The sequence below is a fragment of the Vicia villosa genome, linkage group LG1, assembly GCF_029867415.1.
Source record: "Vicia villosa cultivar HV-30 ecotype Madison, WI linkage group LG1, Vvil1.0, whole genome shotgun sequence".
Classification (NCBI taxonomy): Eukaryota; Viridiplantae; Streptophyta; class Magnoliopsida; order Fabales; family Fabaceae; genus Vicia; species Vicia villosa.
In genome coordinates, this window is record NC_081180.1 from 21,972,350 (window position 1) to 21,985,494 (window position 13,145).

Consider the following 13,145-nt stretch of genomic DNA (forward strand, 5'->3'; position numbering starts at 1 on the left):
TTATCCAAACAGTCCTAAATATTGTTAAAATTGACTAATTTATGATTTTTTAACGAGTTTTGACTTTTGCAATTTTAAATAAATTTGGATTTTGATTATGAATATAGATAAAAAAAAATTAAGTTAAAAATTATATATAATAGTATATTAAAAAAGTCTATAAGAAAATGCTAAAAATAAATTTAAATAGATTTTTTATTAAAAAAATTTAAACTAAGTATAACGGTTCGGTTCTTTAGTAAATGGTTCGGTTTGGAAAAATTGTCTTCTAATGGTTTGGTACGGTTTGGAATTCCGAACCGTTATGCCAAACCAAAACTTTTGGTTCAGTTCGGTTCTAAAAAATTGAAACGGTTCGGTACGGTTCGGATACATTAATATAATGGTTCAGTTTGATTCGGTTCAATTTTCTGATAGAACCGAACCATGAACAGCCCTACAAATTATTCCCAAAACTCCCAATTTAAAATGGTTGATTATGTAACTTTAAATTAATATTTTTCACAAAAAACTTCTAATGAGTTTTTGGCAGGGTTTAAGATTGCAAGGGTTTTTGGTTGTCACTGAATGAAAGTATGAAACCATAGACACCACACCGCATAGAAATGATAAAGAGCCGCCAATATTCTCCCCCGTCTCCGCTCTTTGACAGTCACGTCAATCTCATGACCTCACTCACTCACTGACGTCTACACTCTGCACTTTTCACATAACCAATAAATGGAACACGATTTCGCTGACGACGATTTCGGAGAACTTTACGCCGACCTCCAACTTCCCCCCATTTCACCACCACAACAAAACAATGACTGCGCCGATTCAAACGACAACACCGTTGCCTCCGATACCGCCGCCGTTGCCTCCGATTCCGCCGCCGTTGCAAATGATGATTATGCTGGAACTGACAGCGACGATGGTTTGGATATAGTTTTGAACGACGACGATTGTCGTGGTTTTGCAGTTGGTTGTGATGGCGATGTTCATGGTGGAGGTTTGGATAAAAACGGTGGTCGGGAGTGCTCCGAGCAGTCGAAAGCTGGCTCGGAGTTTGTTAGTTCTGATGCACATTATGGTAAAGGGGGATACGGTTCACAATTTTTTCGTTCTAAGGTTGGTACTCAGTTTCAATATTTGATATTAGAATTGACAATGCTGTCGGTGTCCATATCCGACACTGACACGAACACTTGTGATTACAATGAGGCAGTATTTATGCAATTGAAACATTTATTTAATTGTTAGCTTTTTTAAGTTAAGTTGTTTATTATGATTCATTATGTAGCTTATGAAGACTCAAGGGTCCGTGTTTGCAAACAATTGTTCGTCTTTCGCTCAAGGAAGGGGGGATAATATGCAGAATCGGGCGTCAAGCTCCGGTTACTTTGATGGATCTTTTCTTCCTTGGCATTGGTTAGTGTCTAGATTTTGTTGTTGTTGTTGTTGATGCATTTTTCAACTTGTTATATTTCATTTTCCAATGTCTTACATAATCCCTAATGGGAAATTACATATAGCTTCAACTTATTTAATAAACTGAAAATGAAGTTGCTTAGTTATCTTATGGTGCATCTCTATGATCCCGAACTTTAATCCATTAGCAATAGTATTTTTGGTGTATTTTATTCTTTCTAGAATTCAATTATATCATCTTCTTTGCTGATTTCTTCGCCTTCCCTACAGGAAAATATATGGTGTAAACATTGATAAACTTGAGGAGAAGCCGTGGAGGATTCCTGGAGCTGACATAACAGATTACTTCAATTTTGGTTTTGATGAGAACACCTGGAAGCAGTACTGTCTGTCTATGGTGAGTTTTCAATATTGTGCCCCAAATAGCACAACTTGTAGTTTAATGTGATATGATGCTTGTGTCTTGGGTTTTATAATCAGCTTCAAGCATAACTTGTGTTTTCAGTACTAATAGGCTTGTAGCTCCACTCCACTCCCTTCCGCATTGCTTATTATAATCTGTTTGTATTAAATTTGTTATTATTGTTGTGTGGTTTCAATTAGGAAGTTCTTGTTTACTTATTTACTAAGAATTTTATGCTCTCAAATTTTCAAAGCGTTAACTGTTGCAAACATCAATGTAAAATGGTCTCCCTGTTAATAAATCTACTAAACTGAATCATGTTTGTAAAAACGTGTAAAAAACAGTTAAGCTATTTTACTCTAGATTGTTAATCTCAGATAGCGGCGCGTGGCGCCGTGCCTCCCAAATGCTATAGCGACATGACGGATAGCGGGATGACCGCTATTGCGAGCTTTTAAAAATCAAGGTAAATACTTAATATGAAAATATAAATACTAAAATAGGTTCCAACAACATACATAAATACTAAAAATAGATTCCAACAACATACATAATGACAACAACATACAGGGGAGAAGGAGAACGGCTGCTGATTTGAGTGAAGAGAGAGAATGTAAATGACCTAATGCCTCACTTTTAGCTTTTATATTAGTGAAGTAAAAGGGAAAACAACAAATTTGACCTTAAAAAATTCAAAAGTACAGTATTGACCTCATTTGCACGATAGCGGTCTGTAAAGCGCTACATAACCGCTATTGCACCGCTACGCCTCCACAAATTGCGGCCGCTATTTCCGCTATTTCAGATAGCGGTCAGCAGACCAAAAGCATTGCGGCGAGGTCCTCTACCGCTACGCTACACCACTATAGCGCGCTATTGACAACCTAGGTTTTACTGTGCTGGGTGCTCTTGTTTGACCTTGCTTACTGAAATTGGTATTTCAGGCATCCACACAGGAGCGATTTGATCAACCTGTATCAGAGAGCTTACTATCTCATTCCTCAAAATGTGAAATGGTATGCCGATATTAAGTAATTGCTACATTTTAATCATTTCACTTTTGATATTTTATTTTTCTTTCATGCTTTCTTTTTAACTGTTGAATGCAATTGCAAACATGAAACTGAGACTTTGTTATTGACTGTTTGTTCAGCCAAAGGGGAGGGCAATACAGGTTGAGGACAGTCTGGTTGAGCGCCAACCGTCCATACATACGAGGCGTCCACGTGATATAGATTCTGATGTTGTTATACAGGTTTGCACTCACTCTCAGGTTACCATTATTCTTGTGATGTAGTTGTCACATATCAATGTAGTAATCATGTGTGCCTTGGAGCAGATCAAGGTGCATGGATCCCCTGGCAACAATTCTGGTTCTGTCAAAAGCAACATACACGATTTATCTGAAGTGGGGGAACTACTTTCAGGAAATAATAGATACAAAAGCAATTCTTCCAATGAAAGTGATGTTCTATCTGATGAGCAACTAGAAAATGCTAAAAAATCAGAAGAGTCATCTGGTCAAGAAAGGTCTGTTGTTTCTCTCATGATCTCCGTTTTTCCTTTTATATGGTATATGTGATGTGATTATGACAATTCCACTGTAGGATGTAGCTTTTGTGAGATTCTTTCTCCCATGTTAGAAGCATGACCTATAGCACCAAAATAACAATTAAAACTAAAATCATAAAGAGATACATAAGGATTAAGAGACAAAAACCCCTTTACCGAAATGATCTTCACCCTCAACCTTCAATTTCCTCAGCTCCAGACCACTCAAACGGTGTCAAAGATAATCTTCCACTATCTCAAAAGCCCATAATTAGGTTTCCTTAACCCCCTTTAACACCGTTAGGATTAAAGAAGAATTTTTAAATAATGGAATAGAAAGATAGAAAGAGACACAGCCTTTCTTATTGAGACACAACAGATTCATGGCTATTCCGGGGTATTGCATAACGGTAGTAATTTACTCATACTGATTAGTACCTTTCTTTCTATGACAATTAATATATCTTTTATATAGTCACAAACACTTCTTGTTACTAACCATTCCTTCATTGTAATTTCTAAATGGCTTCTAAGATTTTTTCCCTCTATTGAATTTGAAATGTAAATTCCTTGATAAAATATACTGTGCTTCTTGAAGTTGTTTGTTTGTAAGCGAAGTGAACACATATTGTAACTGATGTGGATTTTGATTTTTCACAATCACAGAAAAGTGCTGATTCCTGATGTGGTTAAAGTTCAGCATTCAGATGAAGAGGACCGAGATTCCAAAGATGGTAAATTGCCAGAGGAAGAAATAAAATTAGAGGAGAGAGTTGGCATTGACACATGTAGTGCAGATCCATGCTGGAGTGAACCAGAATTATCATTTGGTGATCAAGAACTTAGTCTGACTTCCTATTCTGACAATGATTCTGAGGGAACTCAAGATAGTCTACATGTTTATAATGATCGAAATCATAGCCCTTTAAGAAGTCATTTGGTGAGTTCTGATGCCAACTTAAAGGAGTCTTTGTCACTTTATGATAAAACCTCAAAGAACATCAGTGTCAACAGAAAACCAGTAAATATATCTTATTACTCAAGAAATAGAGGTACAGTACAACAGGATCAGAGGCATCAAAGTGGTAGTAGGCATATGCCCAGTTCCAAGCTGACAAAGCACATAGAAAATGATAATAATATATCTCACACCCCGAGATCCAGCCGAAGGAATCTGTCTCCATGGGGTCATCAATTTGTTAATTACAGATCGCATGAACGGCTCCAATATTTTGGAAGTCATGAAAGAAACGATGTTTCATATAATTGGGAAACAAAACAAACTTGCTATTATGGTGCTGACAAAAATGTTGATGACCTGGATCATACAGTATACAGTGAATATTCAGATAGGGAAAGTGAAGACAGATTCAGGGAGAATGGAAATCAATATATCAGAAGAAGTGGGGATAAGAGGGAGTGTGTTTTAGAACGAAGAACTCTATTAAAATATAATGAAGACAGTGGTTGGCATGATGCTAGTAGAAAACAGTATGTTGATGATCACCCAAGTCTCCTCTCATACAGGGAGTCAAGGCAGTTTCATCCAAGGCACTCCAACTTTCCTGCTGAAGATAGGGAAGCTCAAAGGCAAATAAAGCATTACAGGCCTCTGTTTAACAACAGAAACTGTGATTATGATCAATATTTTGATGAAGATGAGTTTGAGACTTTAAACAAAAGTTGTAGAATGCCCTCTTCTTTTGCCAAGAGAGAAAGGGAATTTTTTGATAATACACATGAAGAACAGTTTCTTCGAAGTGATAGAGTACTAGAAAAATATACAGGAAGGGATAGACATCATTACAGGTCCCCCGTAGTTGTGGATACCCTGTGTTCTGGGGAACCAGAAGATGAGTTCGCTGATTATGCATGTAATCAGAATTCATATTTGAAGTATCAGAGACAACCTTATACTGGTTCAGATAGATATTGTATGCATAGAGAGAGTGATAGTTTTAGGGGACATGAGAGACATAACCATGCTACCAACAGTAGAAATGACTGGCACTATGATTATACTGATGCTATTGAAGAAGATTGCACAACATCTCCCGTAGACGAATGTGAGTTTTACCCTCTCCCATCTGAGGTTCCACACTGGAGCAACAATGATAATATTGATTGGCCTCATGATGGATATGGATTGTACCCTGACGAGGGTGCAAGATTCTATGAGGAAACTCCAAGGCACGAAAGACATGCAAGAAATGTAACTTTGCATGCTAGGATGCATAGACATGATATAAAATTGCAGCAGCATCGGATACTATTATCAAAGAGAGATCGAGACAGCTTTTTAAAAAGAAGCTCTAAGGTTATGAGTAGAGATCACTGTCACCAGACAGTGATGAGATGCAGGAAATCGGTTGACATGGTTAATAGGGAAGGAAAGGTAAAATTGGGGAAATTATTGTTAAGAATCTGTATTGCTGTACTTTTTCATCCATATGAGCAACTCAACATTTGTTGGGCTCCAATTTTTTTCTCATTCAATATCTATTGTACCACTGCCCTCATGCAGCTATATATATTTTTTCTATCTTTACATTCTTTATTTTTTTTTCTTTTAAAATAGTTAAGATTGTAGTGATGACCTTAAGTTCAGCATTCTATGAATCTAAATTGAAAAGAATTTCAAGTCAAAAACTAAAAGCAAGCTCAAGAAGTCATTATAGCATAAGTCTCAGACTTCCTTCCCAAAATAAAATGTGGTATTTCATGGCTTGAAGGTGGTACTTTTGTGTCACATCCGTTTATCTGCATGTCATATTGTTTGGCATTACTTTCATGGTACTATTTTTTTCTTTTGTTATTGCTGATTTTATATTTTCCTTCTACTTAGTTTAATTTTATTTTGGGAAGTCATTGAAACAGAGCCGTGATGCAACTGTTGGTATTGCTGTCACGTGACCAAGAGATTACAGGTTTGTGGAATCAGCCTCTTGCTTATGCAAAGTTAGGCCGCCTTTAAAAATCTATAATGGGTCTGTGGCAGGATCTTTCTGCCACCAACATGCCCTTTTCTTGGGCATACTCTATACTTTCATGATTTTTTTTTTAATGGAACTCTAATGTTATTCCCATTTTCTTCCTTTCCCCTTGGATAATGGACCTGCCAAAACATTCATATATGGGTTGTGCTGGGAATGTGACATATATGGAATAGGTTGTGGTGATTATGATTGTTATCACCAACATAGATGATTAGCGTGGTTGCTCAGGGGCTAGTTACATCCTTTGATCTTTTGTGTTTATATAGTTATGTGGCTTGTGGTATGTTTTTTTTACTTATAATTCAGTTGGTTACAGCTTTTCCACTGCATATTTTATTTTGCTTGCACATCGTTCATTTATTTTCCGAACTTCTTAATCAGTTGATACCTTCAACCAGAGTCCACTATGTAATCATATCTGGAAAGTCCCAAGACATTTAAGAATAGTCTTGGACATGTGCATGTATGACATCAAACATGAGTAGTTGTCAAAAGAATATTTGTTACTGGTTTTATTTCTCTAATAATATTCTATAAAAAATTTACCCCTAGAGCTGGGTGGGTACACTGCTTGCTCTTCTTCTTTATCTTATATTGTGTAAATAAGTTAATGTTTTAATGCGTGGGTCTGCTAGGGCTGTGATGTTTTATGACCTTCAAAAGTCGGCACAGGTGTTAGAGTAGAAATATTATATTGTGTGTATAGAAAATGGACTTAAAACATGTTTAGTCTAATTGTTGGACATTGTTAATGTTTCTAAATAAGTTTTGTTGGCTGTATCTTAGTCACTCTCCTCTTATAATGGTGTCTGTCTGTCTATGCAATTTTCAAGATTGTTGACTAGGTTCTGGGTGGCTATACATCGTGACTATTTTGTAAATTCTACCCAGGTTATTGCTAAAAATGGATTCCTGGAACATAATTAGTAATTTGGAGATGTATTATTGTTAATATTTTGATCATTATATACTTAAATCAATATATTTATTCCCATTTATATGATTGGATTAAATTGGTCTGAGATAACTGTTTAAGTGGCATTTGTACATTTAGTTCTTACACTTCTCATAATTAGATTGATTTAACAGCATTTAACTTCAAAAATGAATGACACTGTTGATCAAAGTATATTTTCATCTTATGTTGAGTATACAAGCCAGCATAAGTCACATTGTTTATGTTTGACCTTTATCCCTGTGATCAGCGCTGTTACGATTCTATTTTTTAGTTCAACATAATTTGTAGATATTTTTTTGGAAATAATTTCACCTTGCATACTGTTACTTTAATGATTTCCCTCTACTGCTGTCGAGCATTCCATTAGTATCTATATTTATATTAGGCCTCTAACTCAGTAGCTCACATTTATCATTTCTCTTTATTGCACTTTCACTCATTTATTTGATGCATTATACTAGTTCAACAACAGTGATTTTCATTTGTTAGATAGTTCCGTGTTTTGATAATAAATTTATGAGGTGTTTGTGACTGATTCTGCAGTCTGCAAAAAATTCCAGAGTGACGTGCAACAATAGACATGAAAATTTGGATCAAGGGAATGCTGAGAAGCGGAAAGCTTTGGTGGGTTTTGATGATTCTCGTCAGAAGGCTATCAAACTTGACAACTCAAATCCTCAGTATGACAATGGAAATAAGAAACAACTTCAGAACCTTTCAGATAAAGGACAGAAAAAAGGTTTGGATATAGAAGAAGGTGAAATAGTAATAGAAGAGCCACATGTGGAGGTTTCTGTATCCAGAAAAGGTGTTCCCGAGGGTGCAGCAGTTGCTGACAGTACGAAGAACAAAATCTCACAAAATGGACACACTTCTGAACTGCATACGAGTAATACTGACAGCGAGAAGATTCTTGTTACATTGGCCAAAATGGAGAAACGTAGGGAGCGCTTTAAGCAGCCCATCAGTTTGAAAAAAGAAGCTGAGCAGCCCATCAGTTTGAAAAAAGAAGCTGAAAAGAGTTTAGAGGCTGAACAGAGTTTGAAGCTGAACACTGAGTCGACAGTTAATATAGGCGAAATAAAGCAACATAGGCCAATTCGAAAGAGGCGCTGGAACGGTGGTTAGTTTTTATGTTGGAGGAATAGGTTTTAATTGATGTTTACATTATTGAATATCTGGAGAGGATTGTCTTGTTGTTTTACTATATTTCTCCAGTAATGGCTGAGATTTCGGGTCTATATTTTACCTGATTCTTGGGCTTTGCTATTTCATTTGTAACTGAAGATTACTCACTGACTTTGGTGTGGAAGTTTTTAAATTGTGGTGCATACATTTGGCTATTGGTATAAATTTTACTTCACATATATTCAATTCAATGACATTATATTATATATTGTTAGTGTAAATTTTATTTATAATATTAATCAGTTATAATTTTTTTTTATTGTTATTAACATTTGACTTTGTTCTTAAATATTTCTAAAATCACAAATTTTACACAGAAAAAGCATATTTTTGTTTGTTCACCTGTTTATATAGTATTTTTTGCTATAGTTTTTTAAATCAATAACTGGATTACACTGGCCAGTCATGAACTTACACGTGTCACCGCAATCTGCTTTTTGGATGATGGCCTTAGCCACACAAGCCATGTAGCTACGTGGATAATCTCATTACTGCTACATATAGCTTGCACAATTACCAGATTACCCTTGCACACACACTTAACAATCAAAGAAATTACTCGGTTAAATTTAACAAAGTGTTTAGTAGGAAAGAGCAGAGGGTTATCATGGTAATTGTACATGCTATCTTCTTCTTCCGCAATGGTTTGCAGTAGGAAACAGTTTAATCCGTTAACCAGAAATGAACTCAATCCCTTCTCCTCCATCTTCTTCTTCTTCTCCAAGTTTCACACTCTTCACTCAGTCCAAAAACCCTAACTATATCTTCAAGTTCAACCTCAAAGTACCCATTTTACCCTTCCATTCTTCATCTTCTCATCTTATCTCACCATGTTGCACTCTCAAGGACTCAATGTCAGTGTTGGACAAAAATGCCCCTGCATCCCAACAGAGTTCCCTCAATTATGTTCCACCCAAAGACTCAAACATTGATGAAGCCCTTGTGGTTCGCAGACCGGTGAAGGAGTTTTCCGGCGATAACTCCGATGAGGTGGAGGAGGAAAAGGAGAATAAAATAGAGAAAGATGAACCTAAAGCTTCTTCTATGGATGCTGGTCTCGCGAAATTTGCGAAGAAGATGCCGATATTTGAACCTGGTAGGGTCGAATCAGACTCGAAAGAGAAGCTTTTGACTGTGAATTTGGACTTGGCGTTATATAATGCAAAGGTTTTGGCTAGAAACTTTCGTTATGAAGAAGCAGAGTCAATTCTTATGAAGGTGAGGTGTTTGATGATTTGATTTTGAGGTTTTCTGAAAATGTTGCTATATTTGGTTGTGTGAAGTGTTTTCTGATAATAGGGATTTGTTTTTTTTGTGGTTTTATTTATGAAAGTGTATATCCTATTGGCCTGAAGATGGTAGACCTTATGTGGCACTTGGGAAAATTTTGAGCAAGCAATCTAAAATGGGTCAAGCTAGAGAGATTTATGAGAAGGGTTGCCAAGCTACTCAGGGTGAAAATGCCTTCATTTGGCAGGTTAGTGTTCATTTTTGTTTTTGCATGTCATGTGCTAGATATAGTAGGAGATTGTTGAAGTTAGTTGCATCACTTGCATGTTAGTTAGGATTTAGGATCGGTAATAGCAGCTAGTAGACACGCTAGTTGATAATGGATAAGCTAGCTGATTTAGGGTTTGTTTGGATAAACAACTTATTGCTTATAGCACAAGTGCTTATTAAAATAAGTGCCTATGAAGTTATAAATTGAATGTTCTTTTTGAACAGTGTTGGGCTGTTCTTGAAACGAAAATGGGAAATGTCAGAAGAGCAAGAGAGCTTTTCGATGCTGCAACGGTTGCTGATAAGAAGCATGTTGCTGCTTGGCATGGTTGGGCAGTGCTAGAGTTAAAGCAGGGAAATATAACGAAGGCAAGGAATCTGCTTTCGAAAGGTCTTCAATATTGTGGACAGAATGAGTACATATACCAAACACTTGCATTGCTTGAAGCTAAGGCAAATCGACATCAGCAGGCTCGATATTTATTCAATCAGGCAACCAAGTGTAATCCTAATAGCTGTGCTAGTTGGCTCGTAAGTCACCGTCATCCGAGCGACATTATTTCAGAACAAAACTTATATGTTATTGTTCATATTAATAATGTTATGTGATGCATATTATTTTATGTTTACTTTTTCTGAATAGGCTTGGGCACAAATGGAGGTGGAACAAGAAAATTATCGTACTGCAAGGAGATTGTTTGAGGTTATACCCAATATTATCCTTTCGATCGTATTTCATTTCTGATTTCTTTGCGCCATAGAACTTTGCAGATGATATTTCATCAATTTGTGACTTGTTTTTTTCTTCTTTTATTTAATAGAATGCAGTGCAGGCAAGTCCTAAAAATAGGTTTGCTTGGCATGTATGGGGCCTTTTTGAAGCTAACTTGGGAAAGATTGATAAGGGAAAAAAACTTCTAAAGATAGGCCATGCTCTAAATCCGAGGGATGCTGTTCTCCTTCAGTCTCTTGCATTGATAGAATACAAACACTCAAGTGCAAATCGTGCTCGTGTTTTGTTCAGGAGAGCATCTGAATTAGATCCGAAGCATCAACCTGTTTGGTTTGTAAGTGGCTTATTCAGTTGGATCTTACCTATCATAGATATCATTATTCAAAATTCTATCCATTTTATATGGTTTGTTGTGAAGTGAACTGTACACTGAATATTGTTTTTCTGCAATTACTTTACACTAGTCATGTTGTTCCAACTTGAAGGAAGAACAATGTTGCAAAATGACTTAGGGGTTCATTTGGATTGGTTTATTTGAACTTATCTACTAACATAAACACTAGTGACAGTTTGAGAAAGCTTATGAAAATAACTTATAACTTGTCTATAAGCTGTTTTCAGCCTATACTCTCCATGATAGCTTATGCATAAACGCTTAATTGAGCTATTTATCCAAACAAAGCCTAATTCTATGGTTGTTTGTGGATATACAGGCTTGGGGTTGGATGGAATGGAAGGAAGGAAACTTGAACACAGCTAGAGAATTATACAGAAAAGCTTTATCAATTGATCAAAACAGTGAAAGTGCGGCCAGGTGCCTCCAGGTGACATGATTTCATATGATAAATAAATGTTGTGACAACTATTTGATCCTTTGACTTAGCTTGATATTCACTTCTCAAAACAACCTTTTTTTGATAACTAGGCATGGGGTGTTCTGGAGCAGAGGGTTGGCAATCTTTCATCTGCTCGTAGATTATTTAGAACCTCGTTGACTATAAATTCTCATAGTTATGTGACATGGATGACTTGGGCATCACTGGAGGAAGATCAAGGAAATCCTGTGCGCGCCGAAGAGATTCGTAACCTTTATTTCCAGCAGGTAACGGTAAAGATCACTGTGTTTATCTTATGTTATTTGTCAATATTTGAAATGTTATTTGTTGCTTGGAACAGCGCACGGAAGTTGTAGATGATGCTTCGTGGGTTATGGGATTCTTAGATATTTTAGACCCTGCCATTGACAGTTTGAGGAAGCTCTTGAAGATGAACCCAGATTCATTCAGAGTGTCACCAGATTCCATGAAAAATATTACCGGAACAAAGAAAAACATGGTTGATTATTCTAGTGAGGATGATGATAGTGAGGAGGGTGATGATAGTGAGGAGGACGATGAAGGTGAATTTGATTTAGATCGTTTCATTATGGAAAGGTTATCCTTAGATGTGTCAAAACTTGAAGTTCAATTGGAAACACCGAAAGTTCAGTCTCCGAACAAAATTTTGTCTCCAAGAAGGATATGGAGACCAGATAAAAGTGTAAGTTCAAAATACCGGTAATAGTTCAAGGTTGAGCCTTGTGTAGTACATATCAGTGTCTCTTGAATAGTTCAGTTAGGTTATTGGGACTTGTTCTGTTTGTTTAAGCTGTTTTGCAACCTTGGACCAAAACGAAAGGTAGTTATCACATACACATAAAATGTTTTGTCATGTGTTGAAGACAAGAAATATTTTGTAATGTAATGTAAACAAATTATACTATAGACAATAGTTGCATTGTATTCAAGGAGGACAGAACATATTCTGGGAGAGGTTGTCTTTAAAATAAACATGGAAATATATGCAATTGAATTCTGGCCATGAAGTTCAAAAACAGTAGGCCGTCTATTATTCTTATCGAATTGGTTTACTATAGTGACAGTTTCACTGAATATTTCACAAAGCAACACACCTTTGGCAAAAGAAAGGTCAACGGCGGAGATATCAGGGTAAAAGGCCTTTCTATCTGTGTTGACAAAAGTGTGAACCTCAAGAGATGATTCCAGTGTTGACAAGTGTGACATAAGCATGAACAAACAACACTTCAAAGCAAGCAAAAACTATCATTAACCAGTCAAGACTAAAGATTCAAAAACTACTGACCTTTCTATAGTCTCTTTCCTGCTTCCTTCTTGTCCACTTTCAACATTAATACCCTCTAGGATAGTGGCTTACATTATGACTCGTCATTAATTAGACCTTAATAAAGAACAAATATTACAAAACCAAAAGTAAATGCACTGTATTAGGAATATCATGCCATTTGAATTCACACATGCACAAGATATCAAACATTATTAGAAATCACATGTTATATTATACTATACACCTTATACAGGACAGAAGAAAGGTAATCTTTATAACTCC

At 36.2% G+C, this 13,145-nt stretch overlaps 2 protein-coding genes across 4 annotated transcripts; both read left to right on the plus strand.

The window, feature by feature from the left end:
• Positions 1-502: 502 nt before the first annotated feature.
• Positions 503-8,902, plus strand: LOC131630968 (FIP1[III]-like protein). Of its 3 annotated transcripts, none has more exons than XR_009292568.1 (8): positions 503-1,110; positions 1,283-1,410; positions 1,681-1,807; positions 2,758-2,829; positions 2,967-3,068; positions 3,153-3,343; positions 4,031-6,291; positions 7,862-7,975. XR_009292568.1 is itself a non-coding variant. In XM_058901714.1 (8 exons), exons 1-8 carry the CDS (start codon positions 721-723, stop codon positions 8,444-8,446), a joined length of 3,324 nt encoding a protein of 1,107 aa, XP_058757697.1. In that variant the 5' UTR covers positions 504-720; the 3' UTR covers positions 8,447-8,856. The 3 variants fall into 3 exon arrangements, 2 of the variants coding, with proteins under 2 accessions (XP_058757705.1, XP_058757697.1); XM_058901714.1 differs by having other exon boundaries at positions 504-1,110; positions 4,031-5,759; positions 7,862-8,856; XM_058901722.1 differs by lacking the exon at positions 2,758-2,829 and having other exon boundaries at positions 4,031-5,759; positions 7,862-8,902.
• Positions 8,903-9,055: 153 nt separating this feature from the next.
• LOC131630978 (protein high chlorophyll fluorescent 107) lies at positions 9,056-12,640 on the plus strand. Its single transcript, XM_058901741.1, has 8 exons — positions 9,056-9,724; positions 9,840-9,983; positions 10,232-10,537; positions 10,650-10,709; positions 10,828-11,073; positions 11,453-11,563; positions 11,665-11,841; positions 11,916-12,640. The coding sequence occupies exons 1-8, from the start codon at positions 9,188-9,190 to the stop codon at positions 12,297-12,299; spliced, it is 1,965 nt and encodes a 654-aa protein (XP_058757724.1). The 5' UTR covers positions 9,056-9,187; the 3' UTR covers positions 12,300-12,640.
• The last annotated feature ends 505 nt before the right edge of the window (positions 12,641-13,145 follow it).

What these genes read in the sequence shown, in the direction of transcription:
- LOC131630968 (XM_058901714.1), top strand. Translation starts at nt 721, where the DNA reads ATGGAACACGATTTCGCTGACGACGATTTCGGAGAACTTTACGCCGAC. An exon ending in AGCAGTACTGTCTGTCTATG is followed by an intron (nt 1,808 to 2,757) that starts GTGAGTTTTCAA and finishes TTGGTATTTCAG; the next exon opens with GCATCCACACAGGAGCGATT. An exon ending in ATTCTGATGTTGTTATACAG is followed by an intron (nt 3,069 to 3,152) that starts GTTTGCACTCAC and finishes GCCTTGGAGCAG; the next exon opens with ATCAAGGTGCATGGATCCCC.
- LOC131630978 (XM_058901741.1), top strand. Translation starts at nt 9,188, where the DNA reads ATGAACTCAATCCCTTCTCCTCCATCTTCTTCTTCTTCTCCAAGTTTC. An exon ending in ATAGCTGTGCTAGTTGGCTC is followed by an intron (nt 10,538 to 10,649) that starts GTAAGTCACCGT and finishes TTTTCTGAATAG; the next exon opens with GCTTGGGCACAAATGGAGGT. An exon ending in CTGCAAGGAGATTGTTTGAG is followed by an intron (nt 10,710 to 10,827) that starts GTTATACCCAAT and finishes TTTATTTAATAG; the next exon opens with AATGCAGTGCAGGCAAGTCC.